Below are 24,086 nucleotides of genomic sequence, written 5' to 3'. Positions count from 1 at the left end.
TATCATCACGGGCAAAACAGACTCAGCAGAGGGAGATTAATAGAATTTATTACCTATTACTAACAAGCTAGAGCAGTGAGAAACTAAAAATAAAACATACTAAAAACACCTTCCCCCCATCCACCCTCTTCTATGTCCTCTTCCCCTGAGTGGTGCAGGGGAACAGGGAATGGGGGTTGTGGTCAGTTTACATGTGTTTTTTTTAGCATTTTTTTTATTCCTTTTCTTAAATCTGCTGTCACAGAGGTGCAAACAACATCGCTTATTGGCTTGGCTCTGGGCTGCAGCGGGTCCATTTGGAGCCAGCTGAAACTGACCGTTATCTAACATGGGGCAGCTTCTGGATTCTTCTCACAGAGGCCACCCCTGCAGCCCCCTGTTACCAAAACCTTGTCATGTAAACCCAATACATTTATACATATGCATCTTACCTTGGAAGTAACCTTTTTCAGATCTGCTTAACTCTAAATGCAGCAGAGGGAACAAAGCCTCATTAGAGGAATGATAGTGTAATAGTAACACTTTTTCTGTATTAGCCTCATGTGCTAACACTTACAGTCCTTCTGGTTTTCTCTTTAATAACCTGTTTGCAGTGAATTCCAACTTGTTCAATACTTAAATCATATTAGCTCTTTGCAATTTATTTTTATTTATGGTGAACATGTTTGATATTGTGCCAAACTGTTGACTGTTATATTATTTGCAGTAGTAAAGATGAGTGGCAAATGCAAGTTACAGAAAAATTCTAGTAGCTAGATAACTTCATCTGTACTCCATTTGCTTACTGTAATTGCATCTGCTGCTTTCTGTATTAATTGTAAAGTTTGTAGTCTCCAAAGGACTGATGACTGAAGAAGGCATCTCTTGTTACTTAATAGCAAAATGAAACCACACACCAGTGATTTTCTTTCTGCTGTTCCCTAAAACTGCTGTTCCAGTTTTAGTTGTTCTGTACAGTATTTAACCTTCATTAATCTCCTTGTTTGGGCTTTGCATTTCATGCTTCAAATTGCCATCTGAAATTGAATTCAAATATGCCTGTGAAATTATCTAGCATTTAAACAATGCCTTTTCATCTCTAAGCACACTTGGATTTGAACATCTACTTCATGTTGGACATTTGTATTGAATGAATTTATTTATATAGCTGTTGATATATATCTTTCATTCTGTTGCTAGAACAACAGAATCATTGAATAAGATAATGGTTGATTATATAATATATATGTACTAGTTTTTGTTTTTTTTTTGTTTATTTTTTTTTAATAAAAGATTAATTCATAGGTGCCAGAGCCTTAGTTGTCACAACAACCAAAAAAGAGTGCTGATAGTCTTGCTTTCTATTTTTTTCTTCATCTTTAAGATGGTTCCATGGGAAGATCTCCAAACAAGAAGCTTACAATTTGCTGATGACAGGTACTTGTATTTCAGATAGAAAGACAGTGGTAGTAGAATGGAACAAAGTGATCCTATTTATATTGAGCTGTAGCAAAACCTGTTTTTCTGTATGAATGTTTGAGTATCTAATTCCAAATGGAATGGTTGCTGCTACAGAATGTTGGGGGGGGGGACGGGGAGCAGGTGGGCACAAAAATCCAAAGCTGATGGCTATAAGTATTGAGTATTTTTATGTTCTCAAGTAGAGTTAGTTTTGTAATTTCAGGTAAAATTGTTAATTATTTTTTTTAATATATACATATTTAAATATTTTGGGCTTCATCAAAATGCTGAGGAGAAAATACTGTTCTATACTTACAGGAGAAAGTATTATCAACTTTTTAGTCTCCTCACAGAGGAAATAATTATTTAAATGGAAATGTCAAGATTTGACTCATACTGTCAAGTAAAATATTAGAATTAAAAAATCATTAGTTTTTTAAAACATTGTTGATTCCCCCCCCCAGTGCGCTTGTAAAGAGGTGGCAAAACTGTGGACAGGTTGTCAGTTACAGCCAAACAAATTTGCATCAACTTTGGTAGTTTAGTATTACATCCCATTTGGGTGAAGAACAGGGATCACTGTGGGAACTTACCTCAGATTTTGTGTGCAGTTCTTGATAATTTGTACAGAAGGAGTTTTGATAAGCACTCATAAATGACACTAAGATAAGTAACAGTTGAATAACACTTTATTATGCTATCTTTTCAGTTGGTCAGGTGTGCGGTTTTCTTGTGAGGCCTTCAGATAATACACCTGGTGATTATTCACTTTATTTTCGGACCAGTGAGAATATTCAGCGTTTTAAAATATGTCCAACATCAAACAATCAATTTATGATGGGAGGCAGGTATTATAATAGGTAAGTTTTAAGTTGTGTGTATTTTTTAACTTTTGTAAAGAATTTGTGTTGTTGATAATTTACTGATGTGATCATAAAACTTCAGTATTTCTTAATGTACTAAGAGTTTTACCTGACTTGCTTAGTAGTTACTTGTAACTAAGCATCTTCTAAAAGCCCTAAAAAGCCTAAGTGTAACTTGTCTCTTTTGAAGTATTTTGTCTTCTCTGAAAGAACTTCTTCACCCTATAAATTGGGTTATGACATGTAATTAAGAGAATGCAGTGTTGTCTTGGAAGCTACTATTTATAATAGGGAGTTTTATGTATATAAAAGGGGAAAATAGAAACATTGGTTTTATCTGAGACATTCAGGAAGGATTTTAAACTATTAATAAAAATAGGTATTTACAAGAAAGGGAAAAGTTATCTTCATTTTTGAAAAAGTCATTAAATTGCATTAAAACATGAATAATATTTTGGTCAGAAGTGTAGGTCACTTCATTTAGAGTGATGAAACTTGGAATGGGTTTCTTTTGCCATGGGTGTAAAAATATGGTGATATGTACAGGAAGAAATGAAAAGAGATAAATTTCCTCTTTCACAGAAGGAGCTATCAGTGCAACTCTATCCTTAGTAATCTTTATTCTTAGAGTTGTCATAGATTCAAGACTTCTCAGTAGCGAAAACTTACCTCCTTCTTTTAATGGAGGCCATTGCCTGTCACACAATCAAATTTTCCAGACTTGTTCACCTGGAACCAGGGCATTCTTCATCCCAACAGGGAATTTTTCTCACTTCCAGCTTGGCTTCTGAGTAGGTAGAGGCCCAGCAGCTGGTGTGTCTGAGAAAATGTCAAGGTCTCTTAACTAAGAAGTTTAGTGAACTTCTTCAAATGACTTCAAATGGACAGCGGTGTGAGGCTACACAATTAGAACCTTTATTAACCTATGCATATCTCACACACAGGCTGCTTCTACATTAATAATCCTTCTACATTAATAAGTCTGGCCTCTAGACATCCTCATTGAAAAATCAAACTAGCTGCAGTGTTAGCCTTTGATGAAGGTAAATGCTCTTTTGCCCGTTCTCTAGTTACATGGCTTATGGGAAGGATGATGGGCTAAAAGCCCCCACCCTGGGTGATGTCTAGCTAATTAACAAATTAGTGGAAGTCATTATCATAGAATCATATGATAATGCTGCGAAACCATTTGAAACTAATATGACCTTAATCATCCTTCCCATAAGCCATGTAACTAGAGAATGGGCAAAAGAGCATATTAGTTTCAAATGGTTTTGCAGCATTTGATAGTATAGCTTCAGAAACTTACTGGAATAAGTTGATGCTTTAGGAAACCAATTTTCCACTGCTTGATTCACATGAAGTGTGTATATAAAATACATTTATCTAAAGAAGATTCTTTCCTTGATTTTAAACAGAAAACAAGATAAAGTTAAGCAGCACTAAGTTATGATAACATGCTTTAAGAGGGATTTTTTAGAATATTTTGGTACCTAGGTTGCAAAGATCTTTCTCAGTGAAAGAGAGCTGCTTGACTTTGAAAGACTTTTAGTTTTAGTTGTATGTTTTGGGGAAATACTAATATACTTCTAGGCTCAAATTCTGTCCAAGTTAGTATTTACTGAAAGTTGCTGAACTTCTTGAAGTTCAAACATTATGTAATGGAAGATAATAAGGATGCAAAATGAAGGTGGTAACTGCCCCAAATTGTTTACCACAAGATCTACTTCAGAGTAGTAAAAAAAAAAAATAAAAATTGTTCTATTTCACAGGTAGTTTGAATATCCAGACACAGGCAGGGCTGGAAGTTTGATAGCCTATATAAGCAATATTATGTGTCTGCCTATATTCCAAAAGCAAGCCAAAATTTTCTTGGGTGATCATGGGGGGGAAATAGTTCTGGGTATATCTCAGAAATCTGATGTTCTGTGATGCATAGGAAGGACTACTTTTTCCACTAACATTTTCCCTTTGCATGTCCTCCCACCATTCTGTATATATAAATTGCTCAAAATTTCTATTGATGAGTATAACCGACAGACTATATTTATACTCTCATACAGAAGTCTGGTTTCATTATTTTTAACAGCAGCTTTACAAAATAGCCAGTCTGTATTCTTTTAGTTGTCTAATTGAAAGTTCTAATATATAGGAAAAGATAAATACATACCGAGTGTGCTTTTGACTATATAATGAAATACTATTTTCCCATGGACTTTAGTAAAGCATGTAACTTTTGTGATCTGTTTGTTCCATGAATAACATAGAAATTACTTCAGTAGTCACTTTCTTCTATTTTCATGGAAAAAGTGGCAAAGTCTGTTCTAGAGGGTGATTTTGCTAACTGTATATCATGAAATCTAAAACACAAAATTTATGCTTACTGACCTGTTGGACACACCATCCTGAACATACTGTTTCTGATCTAAGCAGGGTTGGGCCCAGTACTTGGACGGGTAACTGCTTGGGAATACTGGGTCTGAGTGTTATAGGCTTCCAGAGAAGGGCCACAAAGACAATGAAGGGGGTGATTGGAGCCTCTCTAGTATGAGGAGAGAGCTGGGACTGTTTAGCCAAGAGAAGAGAAGGTTGGGGGGTAATCTTATCACAGTGTATAAATACCTGATAGGAGCAAAGAAGAGAACCAAATGCTTTTTAGTGGTGTTCAGGGGCAGGACAAGGGGCAGTAGGCACAAAGTGAAATGCAAGAAATTCCATCTGAACGTAAGAAAAGGCTTTTTCTACTGTAAGGATGACTGAACACTAGAAAAGGTTGACCTAAGAGCTTGTGGAATCTCCATCCCTTAGAGATGCTCAAAACATGACTGAACAAGGTCCTAAGTAATCTGCTGTAGTTGACCCCTCTTTGAGCTGATGAATTTCACTAGGTGATCTCGGAGGTCCTTTCTGACTTTCTGACTCACCATTCTGTGAATAACTTTGATGTATTTTACAGTGTTTTTTTTGTTTTTTTTTTTCAGTGTTTCAATTCTGATTTTAGAAAAGATGGTAGGATAGGGATACTATGCCATATCTCCTGCCCTTTTCTCCTATCTGCTTTCTTTCTGAAATCTAACCTTTATAACAGACAGTTTTCCAAAAACCTATAAAATGGCGGGGGAAAGGGTGGTATATCTGGTGATTCCATGTCAAAGGAGAATTGAGGAGAACATTGACCCAACAGTTAGACATCAAACAATCTTTCAAGTTACCTTTAATTTGAGAGGCATGACAGTTTGAGACTAGGAGACTGGAGTTGATGGAAGCCATTTTCATTTTAACTGATGGTTTAATCCATATTTTGATAGGCTGAACAATATGGGCCTAACATGTTAATTTTTTTTTAATAATTTAACAAAGTACATAGTGTTCTGCTTTCTAGATTCTTCACTATTTGAAATGTCAGCACTTAAAATAACTCTTAATTCACCCATTAACTATTAAACAAATGTTATTTGTTTATATTTATATTGTTATTTTGTGGTGATGAGATACTTTTAAACTATCCAAGTAGCTAGGACCTGGGCAGCCTAATCTATTAGCAGGCATAGTCAACATGAGTTCATCAAGGGAAAGTTCTGCCTTAGTAATTTGATCTCTTTCTATGATAAGGTCACCCGCTTGGTGGATGAAGGGAAGGTGGTGGATGTAATCTTTCTAGACTTTAGTAAGGCATTTTGTACCATCCCTCAGCATCCTTCTGGACAAATTGTCCCAATTGTGAGATAAACAGGTTCACCCTATGCAGGATGAAGAACTGGTTCAGTGGTAGACCTCTGAGGATTGTAGTGAATGGGACTACATCTGGCTGGCAACCAGTCACTAGCGGTGTTCCCAAGGTTCAATTCACTGAACATGAGTCAGCAGTGTGCCCTGGCAGCCCAGAGGAAAACCACATTTTGGGATGCATTAAACACAGCATAGCCAGCCGGTCAAGAGAAGCAATTCTTCCGCTATATTTAGAGTTGGTGCAGCCCCACCTTGTGTGCAGTTCTGGTCTCCACAATATAAAAAGGAATTCACAGAAATTAGGCAATTGTTTCTTATGTTGAGGTATTTTTCTTATGTTGAGGTATTTTTAACCATGGAAGTAGACAGTGACAGTCAAGGTATCTTGATTTGATGAACAGGGAAAAAATATATAAAGTCACTTTATTGATGATTGCCCTCATAACAAGATGCTGGCAATAGCTGTTCAACATGCAAAATTCAATTAGTCATTATTTTATGCGATGTGGTAAAGTCTAATTCTTTATGCAGAAAACGGCATGTGCACATTGCATATAAATAAAATTTGAAATTTGATTTTAGTAATACTGAAAGAGAAATTCAAGTCACTTTACAAACCTGAAAAATAAAAATATTCATGGGAAGATTCAAAGATTGATCAAGCATGCACTAGTTGGATAAAGAAAAGCAAACGAAAATGTCTTTCTATTGTTTTGTTTAAATGTTTTCACGATCCTTTTATAGTTTCACATATCTTTGAACACAACTTTATCCACTTGTAATAGGGCAAAGATCTCATCACGTCTTATTGTTTACATTTGCACACATAGCTAACAGTATATATATATATATATATATATAAAGTGAGAAAATGCTTTCAGTATAGTTTTGTTCCTTGCTTAATTACTTAGTTCTTTATTTTCAGGTTCATATTTTATATACGAATGATTCATCTGTGTTGATGTTAACGCTGCCCTTCTTTATTACAGTGTAACTTTCAATAACTGCAAAAATAAGTTTGAGCAACAGAAAAATAAATTGAATTAGCTTGCATCTGTCACTCTTTCTCTCCTGATCTTTCAAAATTCAATTTCACTCCAATTCTGGCAATTAAAATGCAAGCTCCTTCTGCAGAGGAGTGCTACTGACTGAGTAACATGATTTAACATGAAAGCTCAGTGATTTTGAAGTGTAAATTGCATAATCCATGTTACAATACTTTTATATTTCCCCACTCCTGTCCAAAAAAAGAAATTGCTTTGCATAATTTGAAGCATCTCCCATTCCCTTTCCCTAGTTTACTCAAGGACTTTGGAAATTATTGCCAATAAAATAGCAAGTGTCAGCCTGGTTAGAAAGCTGGAAATGTCTATGCATTAACTGAATGTTGAAAAGGTAGTCTACTCATTTGGCATTTTCAACATCTGATTGAAAATGTTCTGCAGAGTTTAGGATTAATATATTATGAATACAGTCTGTTAATTTTCATGATTTCAGTGTATTACTAAATTGTCATTGCTGCAAACAAGATTATGAAGTTTAACACTTGATTTTTATTTAAAAATTGTGAAGCTTAGTGTGATTACACGGAAAAGCAAATTGTCATGCAGAGGAAAAACTAACCAATTTAACATTTAAATCTTATTTTTCTTATTTGAACAGTATTGATGAGATCATTGAACATTACAGGAAAGAACAAATTGTTGAAGGATATTACCTTAAAGATCCTGTTCCAATGCAGGTAAAATTTCATCTCTGAGCATTTGTTGTTGAAGACATGGACTTAATCATCACCAAATATTTATAATAACTGAATTACAGGAGAGGTATTGGTGATAAACAGCATCATCTTCGCCTGATTTTTTGTTTTGAGCTTGTGTGCTTATTTCATTTTAACCTCCTGTGTATTCACTCATCTAAGGTTGGCTTATAGTCAACAGCACATAACGGTAAGCTTTGTCTGTGCTCTGAGGTGTAAATGTTCTGCCTTGTGTCCCCAGCTCTGGTTCCTGATTAAACCATTCTGTGCCTTAATCCCATGTTGGGCTGTGTCTGGCATCTTTCTTCCTCCAGAGAAACCTATATGCACAGAAAGCTGGGATTGCAGGGCATGTTCTGGAACACTTGTGTAATCCATTGTGTAATCCATTACATTAATACAAGGGCATTTCTTGTATTATCCCTTTGCTCACTAATCTGAGCACACCAAATATGCTTTTCATTTCTTCATACCATTCTTGTAGTTGCCCTGCTAACACAAAATCTAGCGCAAGTTCATGTTTCCTGAATGTGATGGACCAGAACAGCTCAGAGTGCCATGTCATCAATGATGCCTTTTTCTGTGGGAATACTTAACAGATATATCCTAGAATATTAGGTGTCATTATTATAGCCACATTACATTATATTGTTTTATACTAACTATCAGCTAGCCATTTACTTTAAAACATTAGTAACTACATATGTTGTTTTGAGCATTATTTCCTTCATAGTTGTAGAGGTTATCTTGAGTTCATGAAAATTTGGATATTGTTTCAATTTTTAGTCCTGTTCTTCCTGTTACTGAAGTGTTTTTCATCTTGTCTTTGTTATTCAAAACCATAATTCTTATAGGCATATGGGGGGAGCAGAGAGAAAAGAGTAGTATGGGGCCAGTGCATATATCACTTCATCTCAATATAGATCTCACTGCTTAACAGTCTTACTTTTCATGTTTTCTTACAGCTAAAGATCTTTTGTTAATCTTAAATTCTTAATTCTTGATCTTAAATTCTTAATGACAGATGTATCCACTTAAGGCACATGGCAGTCTCTGGAGTTAGGGAAGAACAGAGAGACATGGTATTTGCTTTTAAGTTCTACACCCTTGGAATAGGCTAGTCCCAACACCTCTGATAAGAGCAGCCTCAATTTGAAGGCAATCCCCCTCCCCCCTCCATGGGATGCTGAATGACATAAGTCAGTGATAAACAAGAGCCAATGACAAATCATCTGAAAGACTGTTCAGTAAGAGATTAATCTCAGCAAATCATTATCAGTGACAGATGCTAGTCTACTATCAAGCTAGGCTTGGAAAAAAAAAAAGGTAAAGCAAACGTAGAAGAGATGCATCTCTGATACCCTTACACCTCTAGTATCATTTAGAAAGACAGTGCCAAGACCTCATCTTTGTCAAAGATTTTTGACCTGCACTGGCTGGCAACTGACCAGTGTTAAAGGAAGAACTAATTATTCAATTGGTTTATGAACACAGACTGGAGTTTTTGTACTCATTGCCAGTTCAGAGAAGGCAGGTTGAGTAGCCTGCAACATGTTTACACAAGTTCTAGAATATTTAAACATGACTGGGCTGGAGCAGAGAAATGGAACAAAACTTAGGCACCATAGAATTACATATTTGCAGAAATGAACACTGTTGATTCTGAGTGATCAGCACTGGGAATCTTCACTGATTCAGAGAGCTATATATATTACAATGCAGATAGTATCTCAGTGAAATCTAATGACAGTCCAATCATCTTTCTGAGAAGATATTAGTTTCTTTATGTTGGGTCTGCATTTTAAAGGATATTCATCTTAATGTGTAAGATGCACTAAACAGGAGTTCCTGGAAAAGGCATGATTCTCCCAGATGGCATATAACAGGAACATCATCTTCAGAGGCCACTGCTCTCTAGAGGTACCACGAAGGTTAATTATCACTTTGAGATAAGTTTTTCTCTTTCCCAACATGAAAAAGGAAATCAATATTTTAGATTAGTTTGTAAAATCATAAAATGCAAAAGTAAGTTCTAAGTTAAAGCTATTAAGTAAAGCTATACTGAACTCTATACTATACTTCTAGCAAAGGTTCTAACAGCATAACTAAATCTAGCAAGCTCTCAAACCTTAATTGGGATATCATGACCCAGCACCATCATGATCTTAAATAATGTTGTAACCCATGTAAGTGCTATAAAGAATTGGCACTGAAAGAAAAATATATAAACACACTGAAGTGTGAAAATAATGAGACGTTAAAAGATTAGTTTCAACTTAGAACAAAATGACAAGTAACGTACCTAACAACTCTTGTTCTCATTGTGGTATTAGTTGGCCACTTGTTTTGAACAGACTTCTGCAAACATCCATAAATATACCTCAATGTCCTGTAAAAATAATAGCCAGTTACTCACTCCATTAAAAAACTTCGCAATTAAAAAAGCTGTTCAGAAGCTGTATCTAGTCCAACCTCCTGCTTAATGCAGAATTATTATCAATGATAGATTTATTATTCAGACTGTTGTGGTTTAACCCAGCAAGCAGCTAAGCACCACACAGCCGTTCACACCCCCACACACTTCCCACTGGGATGGGGGAGAGAATCAGGAGAGAAAAAAAAGTAAACACTTGTGGGTTGAGATAAAGACAGTTTAATAGGACAGAAAAGGAAGAGAAATAATAATAATGATTATGATAATAATTACAATAATAGTGTAGAAAGCAAGTGATGCACAATGCAATTGCTTACCACCTGCTGACCGATACCCATCCCATCCCTGAGCAGTGGTGTCCCCCCCGGCCAGCCACCCCATGTTAATTGTTCAGCATGATGTCACATGGTATGGAATATCCCTTTGGCCAGTTTGGGTCAGCTGTCCTGGTTCTCTCCCCTCCCAAAGTCTTGTGCACCCCCAGCCTCCTTGCTGGCAGGGCAGTATGAGGAGCTGAAAAGTCCGTGACTCTGTGTAAGCACTGCTTTGCAACAACTAAAACTTCAGCGTGTTACCAGCATTATTATCATCCTAAATCCAATTCACAGCACTATACCAGCTATTAGGACTAAAATTAACTCCATCCTAGCCAAAACCAGGACACAGACATAAGCTTTACATTAATTTAACATCTGCTATGACAGTCCATATACAAATGGCAGAGTCCTTGACTAATACACAATTCTATTTGTGCAAGTCGGATTCTGATTATTCATATGTGGATTAAAATGTTTTATAATAATTTTGTTGCTTTTTTTGGCTTTGTTTTTGTTTTCCCACTTTTTAACTGAATGAATAACAATTTGTTTCCGTAAATACATTTTAAGTGTTTAAAGGTAGTTAAGCAACAGTTTTCCCCTTTAAAAAAATACAACTTTTAATGCTTAATCTTTTCTTCACCAACACAAAAGAAACGTCTGTGCTGCTCTAAAATTCTGTGGTGGGTTGATCCTAGCCAGCAGCTAATTACTTGCTCACTCCCTCTGTGCAGGATGGGGGAGAGAATAAGAAAGGCAAATGGGAGAAAAATTCATAGGTCAAGATAAAACCAGTTTAAAAGGTGAAGCAAAAGCCGTACATGCAAGCAAAGAAAAATAAGGAATTCATTCACTAGTTCCACTCCGCAGGCAGATTTCCACCTACATCCTAGAAAGCAGGCTCTCAGCAAACAAAAAGTTACTTGGGAAGACAAATGGGAAACTTCGTCCCCCTCCTCTGGTACTGTGCTAACAGATCCACGTCCTTCTTGATCAGCTGACTTAGTAAGGTCAAACTTGGCTTGGCTTTTATCTGTTCTAACTTGATATTTACATTTCCAGATTTTAGCTTTCTATATGAATGTGTTTCTGCTTTCTCCTATTGTTTTCTGTTAGAATGTTACTCATTTAGGACATGAGTGCAAATAAGGTTAGTGAGAGACTGCACAACTTCTTGTATAAATCACTGTTTTAATTTAGCTCTGCACCATTCTTGTTGCTTCAGAGTTTATCCTTAATTACTCATTCCCAAAAGTTTTGATAGAAGACAGCCAGAAGCTCAATAACCTTTAAAGACTTATGTAAATTTTATATAAATCACTGTGAAAGGTGATGCTTTCTATTTAATGTTAAATAAATACAGATCTTACTTTGTAAACATTGGTCTGTATTTTATAAGAAAAATAAGGTTTATTCTGGTATAATCATTCCACAAGAAATAGTCATATTACATTTCTGGCAAAGGTATTGTATTAAATTATATCGGTTTGTTAAAACGCGAGAGAACAATAATAAAAGATTGGTAGTGTTCAATAATATTTTTGGTTGCAGCTTCATAGTGTTTAATTGTTTCACAGTTGATTCCTGAGCTTTAAACAAACAAACAGACAAAAAAAACCTGCTGATTTCTCCCTTATTTACCAGCATCAAGAACAAGTGCTTAATAATACGGTGGATGGAAAAGAAATCTACAATACAATTCGTCGCAAAACAAAGGATGCTTTTTATAAAAATATTGTCAAAAAAGGTTATCTTCTAAAAAAAAGTGAGTTCTGTTGCTTCTATAAAATGTTTCTCTTAAAAAAAAAAAGCAGATTTGGATGCATGTTTTGTGTAGCACTGGTACCTAGTGGAGGCAAAACTGAAGTGAGCAAAAGGTTATAGAAAGCCTTTAAAAGGTATGAAAGGTTCTTTTTCCTTAAATTCATCAATAGAAATACATAATACATAAAATGACACGTAATATAAAGTTGATTGGCAGTTCTTGCTGAAAAAAAAACAAAGAGCAGCACAAAAACTAAGTGCCTTTCATCAAAGGTAATATTCAAACTCATTAAATGAAGTACGCTTTTATAAAATGTATTCATACATAGTATGCAATTCCTTTAAATTTAAGCTGATGGCATGAGTTAGAGAGCTAGATTAATGTAAATCAGTGCGTTCATTGGAGACCAGAGCTGGTTTAATTTTGTTATTCCAAGCTAGGTAATATGTGTAATTTAAAATGTGTATTCTGGGTAGTTCTGTATAGACAGAACTTAGTAGTAGTAGTTCTGTATAGACAGAACTATTAAAGTTCTGTCTAACACTGACACAGTCAACGTAATGTACAGTAATTGGATTAAAAGCTGCCTGACTCATCCCAATATATCCTTGAAGAATTGCCATTGAATAAGGTTTTGGAGTTCCAAGGAAGCTAGTACCTTACCAAGTATCATGGTTTTAGTTTATTTTTGTTTCCGCTAAAGCTGATTTTAACGATCAGCAATAAAACAAACATTTTAAAAATAAACATAAATAAAAAATAATAATAATGTTTCTAGAAATGACGAAGACCATAACTAAAACAATAAGTTCCAGATAATGGTCTGGATAGCAAGCAAAAGTGAGAAAGAAGGCAAGCACTTAGATATAGTCAAATATAAAAGATGCATTCAAAGGAAATAAAAACTAGATCCTCTGAATAAAGCAAGGAAAGCACCTCTTCTCTTGAGAGTGTTAATTCTGAGATAAGATGTAGAGGGCTGTGGTAGAGTTGAGGAATTAGCTGAGAATAAACTTTTAAAAATAAATAAATAAAATTTTAGCTAAAAGGGATACTGAGATACTTTAAATGTGCAAGCAGGAATACTGAATAGGTATGGAGAGAGACACGTACCTGCATATAGAACAAAAACTTAATAAAATCACTCTTCCATCTAGTAGAGTATGACTAGATGTTAAAGTAGGTTTTCCAAAACTGTGAGTACTAGTGCTTGTTTATGAAGGTATGTGGTAGATCTATGATGATCAAGTTGAAAATTAATGCTGAATGCTTTTCTAAAAAGTACTGTGTCTTATGTTTTTACGTTTTTCTCTGAAACGTGGAACTGGCCAAATTCTTGGATATAGGTGTGTTTGGGTTCAGTTTTGGTTCTGATTCAACTATGTGTATATTATGTTCCTATTTCTGTTCTGTAGTGATACGGTTTTAAGATATCGTGATGCAATTTGTTATGCTGATGAGTTGGTAAGAGTTTAGGAATAATTTTCTCATGTCAGGAGAAATCTGTTTCTTAATTTAAAACAGCTTTATTAATTTGGATTGTTTACAGCATCACACATTATTTGCGAACTGCATAGACAGTCTTCTCATTGATATGAATGGAGTTGTGTGGGCAGCTCGTGCACTTGCTTAATCCTGTTGAGATTAATGAAAATGTTCAGAGAACCATCTACACTTGTACCTGAACATGTGAAGAGGGTCTGTTTTTAGCTAGATGTTGCAAAAAAATTTAATATGCATACTGATATTATTGCTTAAGCATGGTTAACTGTATGTTGTTTTTCTGTTTGTATTTTGACAAAAACCTTACTGCCCTCTTTTCTCTTCATTTACAAAATTTATATTTTCTTTAAAACAATATTGTAACTTCCTACTTGCTTTTCTACAGGTAAGGGGAAGAGATGGAAAAACTTGTACTTTATATTGGAGGGAAATGATGCCCATCTTATTTATTTTGAAAGTGAAAAACGAGCCACAAAACCTAAAGGTTTAATAGACCTTAGTGTGTGTTCTATCTATGGAGTACATGACAGTTTATTTGGCAGGTACGACACTGATTTTTTAATGCTTGCACATGCAGCAGGGCAGTTAACTGCTAGTTTGAGGCATGTACGGTACATGGACAATATGTCAGTAATGAACAAGGTGTTTTTTGTGTTTTGGGTTTTTTTTTTTCTGATTGTGAAATGTAAGCATTGTGACTGTTGGTTTATATTGTGTTTTATTCCGTAGTTGGTATAGATTGCAAGAGTGTATGTAGACAGATTTAACTGATTAATGGTAACTTGTTAAGCCATGGCAACTTGACTGCTAGCAACTGTTCATAAACAAATTCTAGTAAGAAATTTTAGATCTTAGTCTTAAGATTGTCTTGTGTGTAATAATGATTTGGGCTCTTGCATTGTCATTTTTCAATATTGCGTATTAATTGTTCCCCATTTTGTATTACAGGCATTAAAAAGATTATGAAGCAACTCTATTGAGGGTTTTAATCCTATTGAACCCAAAATTGACAAGATCAAGGATTTTGTCAATTCCAAAAGATCTGCATTCTTTTGTTGATAGGTATTAGAAAGCTGAATTGGGGGGTTGAAACTACTCTATGTTCAATGCTCCTTACAGTCAAACAGCAGAAATGTATTAGTTCAATGTGAACTTTGATTTGGCAGATATCAAGAAATGGAGGCATTTGTCAATACTACAAAGATTAATAAACCTTATGGGTTTTGTTCCTTTATTAAGGCCAAACTGTTTTCAGATAGTAGTTCAGCACTTCAGTGAAGAGCATTACATCTTTTACTTTGCAGGAGAAACTCCAGAACAAACACAGGTGAGAGTTTTTGTTGATAAATATAATTTTTAAAGCAAATTTTAAATTTAAATTTAAAAGCAAATTTTTTTTTGTCTTGTAATGTTTAATATTACCCTTGTCTTGTAATGTTTAATATTACCCTTCTGTAATAGAAAGCATGCGTACCACAGATGGTGGCTATGTCTACATTAACAAATATTACCATGCAATAGTAGCAGATCTGTAAGGGAAATTGTTGGTGCTGAGAATGTAGCTTTAGGGATTTTACTTCGGACAAGTTTTAGTCTGGTCTCATGTACTGAACTCTCATTAGTTTCCCTAAAATATTTCTGGAGAATATCTTTTGGAGTAGTTCAGTCCAAAAAAAAATTGTTTGCTCTCCAAGAATCTTCTATGTTATGAACCAAAGCATGGTAAGTGGGGAGTTTTCCTTCAAGAGTGCTTCTTGATGTGAACAAAAATGCAGGTATGTCCAGCGATCAAAATTTGTTGAGCATTTTACAGTTATTTGTCCTGACCATAAATTGGTGGTTGTTTATATTCTTGGGCACTGATTCTGCATGAAAAGTAAGATTTATTTATTTTTAAATTAGTATCATTTAGTTATTAGCTCTCTAGCAATTAATGTTTGCAGATTAAAAATTGTAGGAGTGGAGCCTAATTCTCTAAAAGTCACCCACCAACAGAAGAATGTATGTAAGATGTGATAATGTTCTTAATCATTAAGTTGTTTTGGTATTCCATGGCTCTGAAATATACCTGTGTTAGAAGTTAACCTTTGCATTTGATTTTATTTAAGAACGTACAGTAGGCAGAATACTCTGTCCTGTTTTCTGAACGTTCAGTATAATCTGCTTTTGGGTTAGACTTGCTTAACATTTAAGCTGTTCACTGCATTTATACAGAATACTGGGATTTCATTTATAAAATTATTCTTGTTAAGGCAAGTCAAATGTTTTACAGATGCTTGTGATTTCAGAAGTTTCAGTTGTCTGTACCTTGTAAAATTTCATGGAAGAATAATTTTGTTGGTATATTAAGGAAAACTTGCTAGTTTTCATATAATGTGGTAAATATCAAAGCAGCTGTCCAATGGATTGCATGATGTCTTTGATGTTCGTACAAAACATTAGTGAATGTAATGTGAAGTGTAGCCTCATATACTAGTGTCACTGTACATGCCATGGTGCATTACTCATACTAGTGTAAACTTTGGAATTTAAGGGGATAAGTTTTCTTCTTAGGAGGGGGAATAAAGAGGAGTGTATATATATAGGAAATATTTATATTAATTTGGAGTATTTAGGAGGTTCTGTGGGTCTTCAATTGCTTTTCCTTATTTGGATAAGGAAACAAGCTACAAAAAAAATGCGTAGTTGAGAGTTCTTCCTTTTGTGGAAGGTTTTGAAAGCTAAAACTTCACTCACAAAGTGATTTACCTGAGAATAGCTCCAATACAGAATGTACCCGTATTTTTAAAATGTGGAAGGTAATGTAAAGGATAAGACTGAAAATGTCTTTTTTTTTTTTTCTTTAATGACATTATTAAATTGTACTTTGAGTAGGCAGCAGATCTTTGAACTACTGCACCTTTATGAATGTTACTCAAAGCCTAAATTTTGTGCTTTAGAAAAACTTACAAAATTTGGGAGTGGGGGATGAAAACATGAGAATGAGGCTATAGCATATCTTCTACCTTACAAAATATCCACTCTGCTCTCTGCATTTGTGAGCAGAGAGAATGGGGGTGTAGGTTATAATTTTCACTGTTTCTCTGTTAATGCTGCTTTGTTTTTTGTTTGAAGCATATGCAGTAAAATATGACTGTGATACAGAAATGGACGAGAGAATGATCAGAACAGTTTGACTTGTCAACTGTTATTTTCTCAGAAGCACCCAAGTCTTGCTTCATTTTATACACTGTTTTTAATTTAATGTAATATCACTAATTTTGAAAATTGGTAAAGGTCACACTGTATATCCATTAGTAATGCTTGATATTCCTAAAAGAGAATCAGTTTTGTAAATACTTTCTTTAGTTTTGCTGAGTAAAGACGAATTTTGCTTTAATATTCAAATTTTCATAATTTGAACTGCATACAAGTTGGTTTTTTTCAATCTAAAGAAAACTTCAGATACTTCAATGTATTTTTATTTTTTAGACATGTCTGTTCTAGTGCAGGAAGGTGAGTCTGACTTCTTGTTACACTGTTCTGTGCCTTTCTCTCTTAGGACTGGATGAAGGCTCTGCAGATATTTTGCAGTTTAAGAAAAAACAGTCCAGGGAAATCCAATAAACGTCTACGTCAGGTGAAGCTATATAAATAATGGGGGGGGGGGAGATTGTCTCCTTGTTGTAAAATGATGCTGATCTCAGAACTTTACTTTCAACAGTAGCAAATCCTGCATGTACTTTCTTTCTTGGAGTTATGCAGTACCTTTGTTAAACCCACCGGAGTGAATTCCTCTTTGTTAACATAGAATGGCTTGGGTTGGAAGGGACCTTAAAGATCATCTAGTTCCAACCCCCCTGCCACAGGCAGGGATGCCACCCACTAGATCAGATTGCCCAGGGACTCATCCAACCTGGTCTTGAACACCTCCAAGGATGGGGCATCCACTACTTCTCTGGGCAACGTGAAGTGAAGGATTTCCTCCTAACCTCTAATCTAAATCTCCCTTCTTTTAGTTTAAAGCCATTCCCCCCTTGTCTTGTCATTGTCTGCATGAGCAAAAAGTTGTTTTCCATCTTTTTTTATGAGCCCCCTTTAGGTACTGAAAAGCTGCAATAAGGTCACCCCAGAGCCTTCTCTTCTTCAGGCTGAACAGCCCCAGCTCTCTCAGCCTTTCTTCATAGGAGAGGCGCACCAGCCCAGTGGCGTGCTATCAACACAGATCTAAAACACAGCACCATATCAGCTGCTTTGAAGATAATTAACTCCATCCCAGCCAGAGCCAGCACAATCTCCACCACTTATTCCATACATCTGCATCATGCTCAGGTCCCACACTATCCACAATACATCCTCATTAATTACCACCCCCTTCCTGTCCTTTGACATATACACAGATATCATTCCCTTTGTCTGTGGGCGGCCTCATTGAAGTGTTTATAAAAAGGACATTGAGTTCATTTAGTCTGTGACTTTGGCTCCATCTGTTATGGTGGTCACTCAGGACAGGAGAGGCAACGTGTTGTGTCGAGTTATTGGGCACCAAAGCCAGCTCAGGTTGGGTTGCTGCTGCACTTGCCTGGCTTCTTCCAAGGCTCATCCTTCATTAGTTTGGGTGGTTCCTGTTACAGTACTTCCTATAACATACAACTCAAATCATGGATTACAGCAGTTTAAATGTATATCCATTACAATCTCCACCCCTTGTCCCTTTGGACTATGCTACAGAGTTTAACACTGCAATGAACTCCGTCCCTTGCCCTTGCTCCAGCATGGATCCTCTGTGGGCTACGGTCCCTTTTGGGGGTCTACCTGCTCTGGCATGGGCTTATGCACAGGCCACAGTCCCTTCACAGGTGTACCCGCTCTAGCGTGGATTTATCCAGTTACTTTGACTCCAGTTCATACCGGAGTTCTAACATGTATGGTACAGGTGCACTCGACTTTGTTCAGGTCTTGATAGTCCACTGTTAGCCTCCACTCTCCATCCGACCTTCACGCTGGACATACGGGACTACTAAAGGGTGAGCGAGTCTTGCTGAGCACTCCTGGGCTCCCCAGTCAATGAATCAGCTCATGGATGGGAACCAGGCAATCTCGGTGCATTATTGCCACTGATTCACTGTCATAGTAACAATTGGCACCTGCTGTTCTTTGACATGCAGCAACCTCACAACAGAAGAGTTTGGAAAAGGTAGACAGCTGTACAGCTGGGTAGAGCTCTTCTCTGTACCCAGGGCAACCACACCAAAAGCCTGCCAGTACCCTTCTGGGTCCCTGAATTACCCTCAGTAACCTCTCTCCCGAGTTATCCTATCCTATAGGAAGGATGCACAGGGTCTCCAGGCCAGTCACAGAGGAGTGCTTTTGCCACTCATTCCCAGCTAGGCTCACTTTGGCCTCCAATACAGTTAGCTGCTGGGATTCCCCTGTCACTCCAGAAATATAGATGGGTTCTGCCCCTTTATAGCTTGATGGCATTACGGTACACTGTGCACCAGTGTCCACTAGAGCCTTATACTCCTGTGGGTCTGATGTGTGAGGCCATTGAATCCGCACAGACTAATAAACCTGGTTGTCCCTTTCCTCCAGCTGGCTGGAGGCAGGGCGCCTCTAATCCTGGTCACTGCATTTGAATTCATTACTTGCTTCTTGTAAATGTGAATCGAATGTCCCTCTACTATAACCAGGAGTAAACTCAACCCATCTACTCTGTCTGGAGAACTGCCCAGTAGAAACTGGAACAGTAATTATCCTGGAAGAACACCCTTTTGTGATTGTTTTTCCTTGCAACTCACATACCCGTGCTTCTAGTGTCAAGGTAGATTTATCATCCCACTTCCTCTCCTCATTTCCTCCCCGTGGTCACACATAAAACCACAGGGTGGCACGTGGTGTGCACCCACGATACCCTTTCCCTTGAGCAAAAAAGGCTGATTCCTAATAGCTGAGATACTGGCCGGTATGAATAGGGAGGAAGGCATTCTCTTTGAGTTGCTGGACTTCTTTGGACAGTTTCTCTACAGCTGAGATACAGGCCCATAGGGAGGAAGAAAGATTCTCTTCTAATTGCCAGAGTTGGCTGGCCACTACATCCACTGTTGGTGCCTCTGTGTCTCATTATCACCAGAGTACTTGCGTATGATGATGGTGCACTCTGTACAATCTTCTGCTACATGGACCGTGTGCTCTGGACTTCATCTGGGTCTTTGGATACCTGATCATTGTCCAGGTTGCTATAGATCGCCTCCACCATAGCTAATTCACTCAGGTACTGGATACTTCTCTCCATAGTCGTCCACTTGCCTGGGTGACATACAACATCTTCCTTGAAGGGATACCTTTCCTTCACGCCTGACAGGAGTCGCCTACAGAGGCTGAGGGCTTGTGCCTCTTTTCCGATCACTTTGTCAATGGCCCTTTCCCTAGAGAGGGATCCCAGCTGCTTGGCTTCCCCGTGTTCTAATTCCTGGCTACTGGCCCCGTTATCCCAGCACTGGAGCAGCCAGGTGACTCACCTGGACAACGGCTGAAATCTTTTCGCATATCTCGCAGCAGTTTCTGACTCATAGAATCATAGAATGGCTTGGGTTGGAAGGGACCTTAAAGATCATCTAGTTCCAACCCCCCTGCTCTGGGCAGGGTTGCCAACCACTAGAGCAGGCTGCCCAGAGCCGCATCCAGCCTGGCCTTGAATGCCTCCAGGGATGGGGCATCCACAACCTCTCTGGGCAACCTGTTCCAGTGCCTCACCACCCTCTGAGTGAAGAATTTCCTCCTAACCTCTAATCTAAATCTCCCCTCTTTTAGTTTAAAGCCCTTCCCCCTTGTCCTATCATTATCTGCCCAGGTAAAAAGTTGCTCTCCATCTTTTATATGAGCCCCCTTTAAGTACTGAAAGGCTGCAATGAGGTCTCCCCGGAGCCTTCTCTTCTTCAGGCTGAACAGCCCCAGTTCTCTCAGCCTTTCTTCATAGCAGAGGTGCTCCAGCCCTCTGATCATCTTTGTGGCCCTCCTCTGGACCCTCTCTAACAGGTCCACATCCTAGTGCTGGGGGCCCCAGACCTGGACACAGTATTCCAAGTGGGACCTCACAAGGGCAGAGTAGAGGGGGACAATCACCTCCCTTGACCTGCTGGCCATGCCTCTGTTGATGCAGCCCAGGATGTAGTTGGCCTTCTGGGCTGAAAGCGTGCACTGCTGGCTCATGTCAAGCTTTTTGTTCACCACAACCCCCAAGTCCTTCTCTGCAGGGCTGCTCTCAATGTGTTCTTCTCCCAGTCTGTACTCATGTCCGGGTTTCCCCCGACCCAGGTACGGCACCTTGCACTTGGCCTTGTTGAACCTCATTAGGTTCACGTGGGCCCACTTCTCAAGCTTGTCCGGGTCCCTTTGGACAGCATCCCTTCCTTCTGTTGTATCTCACTCCATCATAGAAGACCACCAGATTGGTCAGGCACGATTTGCCCTTGTTGAAGCCATGCTGGCTGTCTCGGATCACCTCCTTGTCCTGCACGTGCCTTGACATTGCTTCCAGGAGGATCTGTTCCGTGATCTTCCCAGGCACGGAGGTGAGGCTCACCAGTCTGTAGTTCCCTGGGTCTTCCTTTCTACCCTTTTTTAAAATGGGAGTGATGTTTCCCTTTTTCCAGTCACCAGGGACTTTGCCTGACTGCCAGGACTTTTCAAAGATGATGTAGAGAGGCTTGTCAACTACATCAGCCAGTTCCCTCAGGACCCTGGGATGCATGTCATCGGGCCCCACAGGTTTGTACCTGTTCAGATTCATCAGGTGGTCTTGAACCTGCTCTTTGCTTTCATTGGGAGGGACTTTGCTCCCCCAACCCTCACCTAGAGGTTCAGGGATTCAAGAGATGTGGGAAGCCTGACTGGCAGTGAAGACTGAAGCAAAGGACTCGTTTATGATTTCTGTCTCATCCCCTTCCTGTTCTTGCAATTGCTCTGCTGCAGTGCAGGCTGCCTCTTCTGATTCTTCATCCTGCTCCCTCTCAGAAGGAGCTTTTTCCTCCCCTGCTAACTGAGTCAACCTCCACTTCCATTGTTTCTTCCATTGTTTCTTCTAGACTATAGGAGCAACTGTTATAGTTGAGGGTTAAATCACTGGTTTAGCCAGTATGCATTTATAAGTCTTCAGATCCGGAGACCCTCTTGAGCCCTTCAAGCAAGTGCCAGAGGATCAGTAGGGGTAGGCCAGGTCCCAGCACAGTGCTAAAAAATTGTGTCTCTGATATATAGGCATCCTTTCTTCAAGCATTCTGTCACTTCAACAAGATTCCATGCCTCTTGAGGTTTCAAGGTTTCAAGCCCTATGCCTTTGGGGGGGGGGGGGGCGTATTCCTCAGAAAGGGAAGCAAATACTACGTGAATTAGTTTGTTTGCACGTTCTCCAAAGTATAAAGGAAAATAAGTCTCCAGTGTTTCACAGAGTGGTTTAAGTTGGAAGGGACCTATGGACGTCATTTGGTCCATGTCTGCTAAACAGTGCTAAGTTTGCTATTTGCTAAGTAAAAATTTTTATGTCGTAATCTGTTTTCTAAGGGACTTTACGGAAACTTTATTCTGAATTGTTATATAAAGATCTTTTCAATGTTTCTTGAACTGTCCTTTGAAACTTCTGTTACTAAATATTTGAATTTAAATGGAATGTTGACCCTTTCAAGTGTGATATTTCCTGTATTTGTCTAATTTGACTTGAGCTGATATTAGCAGATGTCGGATTAATCTATGAACTGTATGCAATTCATAAGTTTGTAAAATAAAAGACTGCTTAAAACATTTAATGTAAATGATTTCAGAGTTTGCTTTTCATTTTCTGGAAATTGGGTTGCGAAGTGCTATTATTTTGAGAATCTATAATACGGATTAGTATCCCCCTTTTAACAGGGAGAAAACAGTGTAGTGTGTTGAATAAGGGAATTCTGTGTAATCTGTTAGGAAAACACCAAATATGGCACTGTGTTTGGAACTGTCCATGGCTCTTATTTGAGATACAGGTCTCTGACTTCAGTAGAATTTTCTATGCATAGAAAAGTTAGTACTTGCAAATCTTGATGTCTCATATTGTGGCTTTTAAAAGGAAAAAATGAGTTTAAACTACGGTGCTGGAGATTTATTTTCAATTGTTATTTGAGTTGCTCTTAAAATCTTGTTCCATTACTCCTGTTTCTTGCTCTTTCAATTAGGAAATTGTAGTTTGCATTTTATATTTGTATCTTGACATTAAGCCTTCACGGGGGGGGGGGGGGGGGGGGAATTTTATTTATTTGTCTGTTTGTTTATTTATTTGTTTATTTATTTAGAAATAAATTTTGTGTATTTTCTTTAGGTCAGCAGTCTTATTTTGCATGTAGAAGAAGCTCATACGCTCCCAGTAAAACATTTTACTAATCCGTACTGTAACATCTACCTGAACAGTGTCCAGGTAGCAAAAACACATATCAGGGAAGGGCAGAACCCTGTATGGTCAGAAGAATTTGTCTTTGAGTAAGTCTTTCCTGTTGAATTACTGAATTTCACTCAAATACAATGCAACTTTCAAGATTCTTTACACTGTACTGTTTTTCGTAAGCTTTTTTAAAAATACTGCATGCATGGCTATATAGCAGCCATCTTTCAGTCACAAATGCATGGGTAGAATTTTATGTATGCACCTAAATATCTTTGTTAATATAAATGTCTAGCTGATCATGAGAACTCAGGTTTAAATAACTTTTAGAATAAGATTAAAATTTGGATGAATATAGTATTAATTAAGGCTTTCTGTCTTTTCTCCTAGTGATCTTTCATCTGATATTAATAGATTTGAGATAAGTCTTAGTAACAAAACAAAGAAAAGTAAAGATCCAGATATATGTAAGTATTTTTCTGTAAAAGAAGAATATATATTGCAAAAATGGATGCTTTGTGCAATTTTCATTGCTCTTTTCAAATATGTTTACAAAGCATTTAAGTATGTTCTGTGGTTACCATACAGCTGTATATTTTGTTTTGAATATGTTACTGACTGCATTTATTTTTGCACAATAACATGCATATTTTTAGTAGTAAAATACACAATAATCCAATTCTATATATCTGATGGCTTTTGTAGCTCTGTTCCAGAATACCTATTCTGTTATATTGTGACAATGTTTACAAAAATATGCAAAAACAAGAGGAAAGAGAAGCTGTCAAAATTAATCTGCCCTGTAAGATGTGAATTTTCACTAAGTTAATTTCTTTAATCTGTTTCAAACCTTACTGTGTAGAATTTGTTGTCCTTTTCAGACTTTGT

The 24,086-nt window shown here is 37.5% G+C and overlaps 1 protein-coding gene across 9 annotated transcripts in view; it reads left to right on the top strand.

Annotated features, from left to right (window-relative positions):
- Window positions 1-24,086, top strand: part of LOC308184719 (ras GTPase-activating protein 1) — a 104,617-nt gene that overhangs the window by 44,949 nt on the left and 35,582 nt on the right. For all 9 annotated transcript variants that reach the window (XR_013942887.1, XR_013942888.1, XM_080572086.1 and 6 more), the window contains 9 exons: window positions 1,364-1,416; window positions 2,150-2,300; window positions 7,695-7,773; window positions 12,187-12,307; window positions 14,196-14,352; window positions 15,050-15,137; window positions 17,352-17,429; window positions 23,139-23,296; window positions 23,589-23,665. Coding sequence is in view for 7 of the 9 variants with exons in the window: in XM_080572086.1 (XP_080428212.1) it covers window positions 1,364-1,416; window positions 2,150-2,300; window positions 7,695-7,773; window positions 12,187-12,307; window positions 14,196-14,352; window positions 15,050-15,137; window positions 17,352-17,429; window positions 23,139-23,296; window positions 23,589-23,665 (962 nt within the window). In the remaining 2 variants the exon portion in view is untranslated. The remainder of the gene's footprint in view (window positions 1-1,363; window positions 1,417-2,149; window positions 2,301-7,694; window positions 7,774-12,186; window positions 12,308-14,195; window positions 14,353-15,049; window positions 15,138-17,351; window positions 17,430-23,138; window positions 23,297-23,588; window positions 23,666-24,086) is intronic.

The sequence above is a fragment of the Anser brachyrhynchus genome (assembly GCF_964034855.1).
Source record: "Anser brachyrhynchus genome assembly, chromosome: W".
NCBI lineage: Eukaryota > Metazoa > Chordata > Aves > Anseriformes > Anatidae > Anser > Anser brachyrhynchus.
Note: the sequence above shows the minus strand (reverse complement) of the source record. Positions and strands in the feature narration are given on the sequence as shown.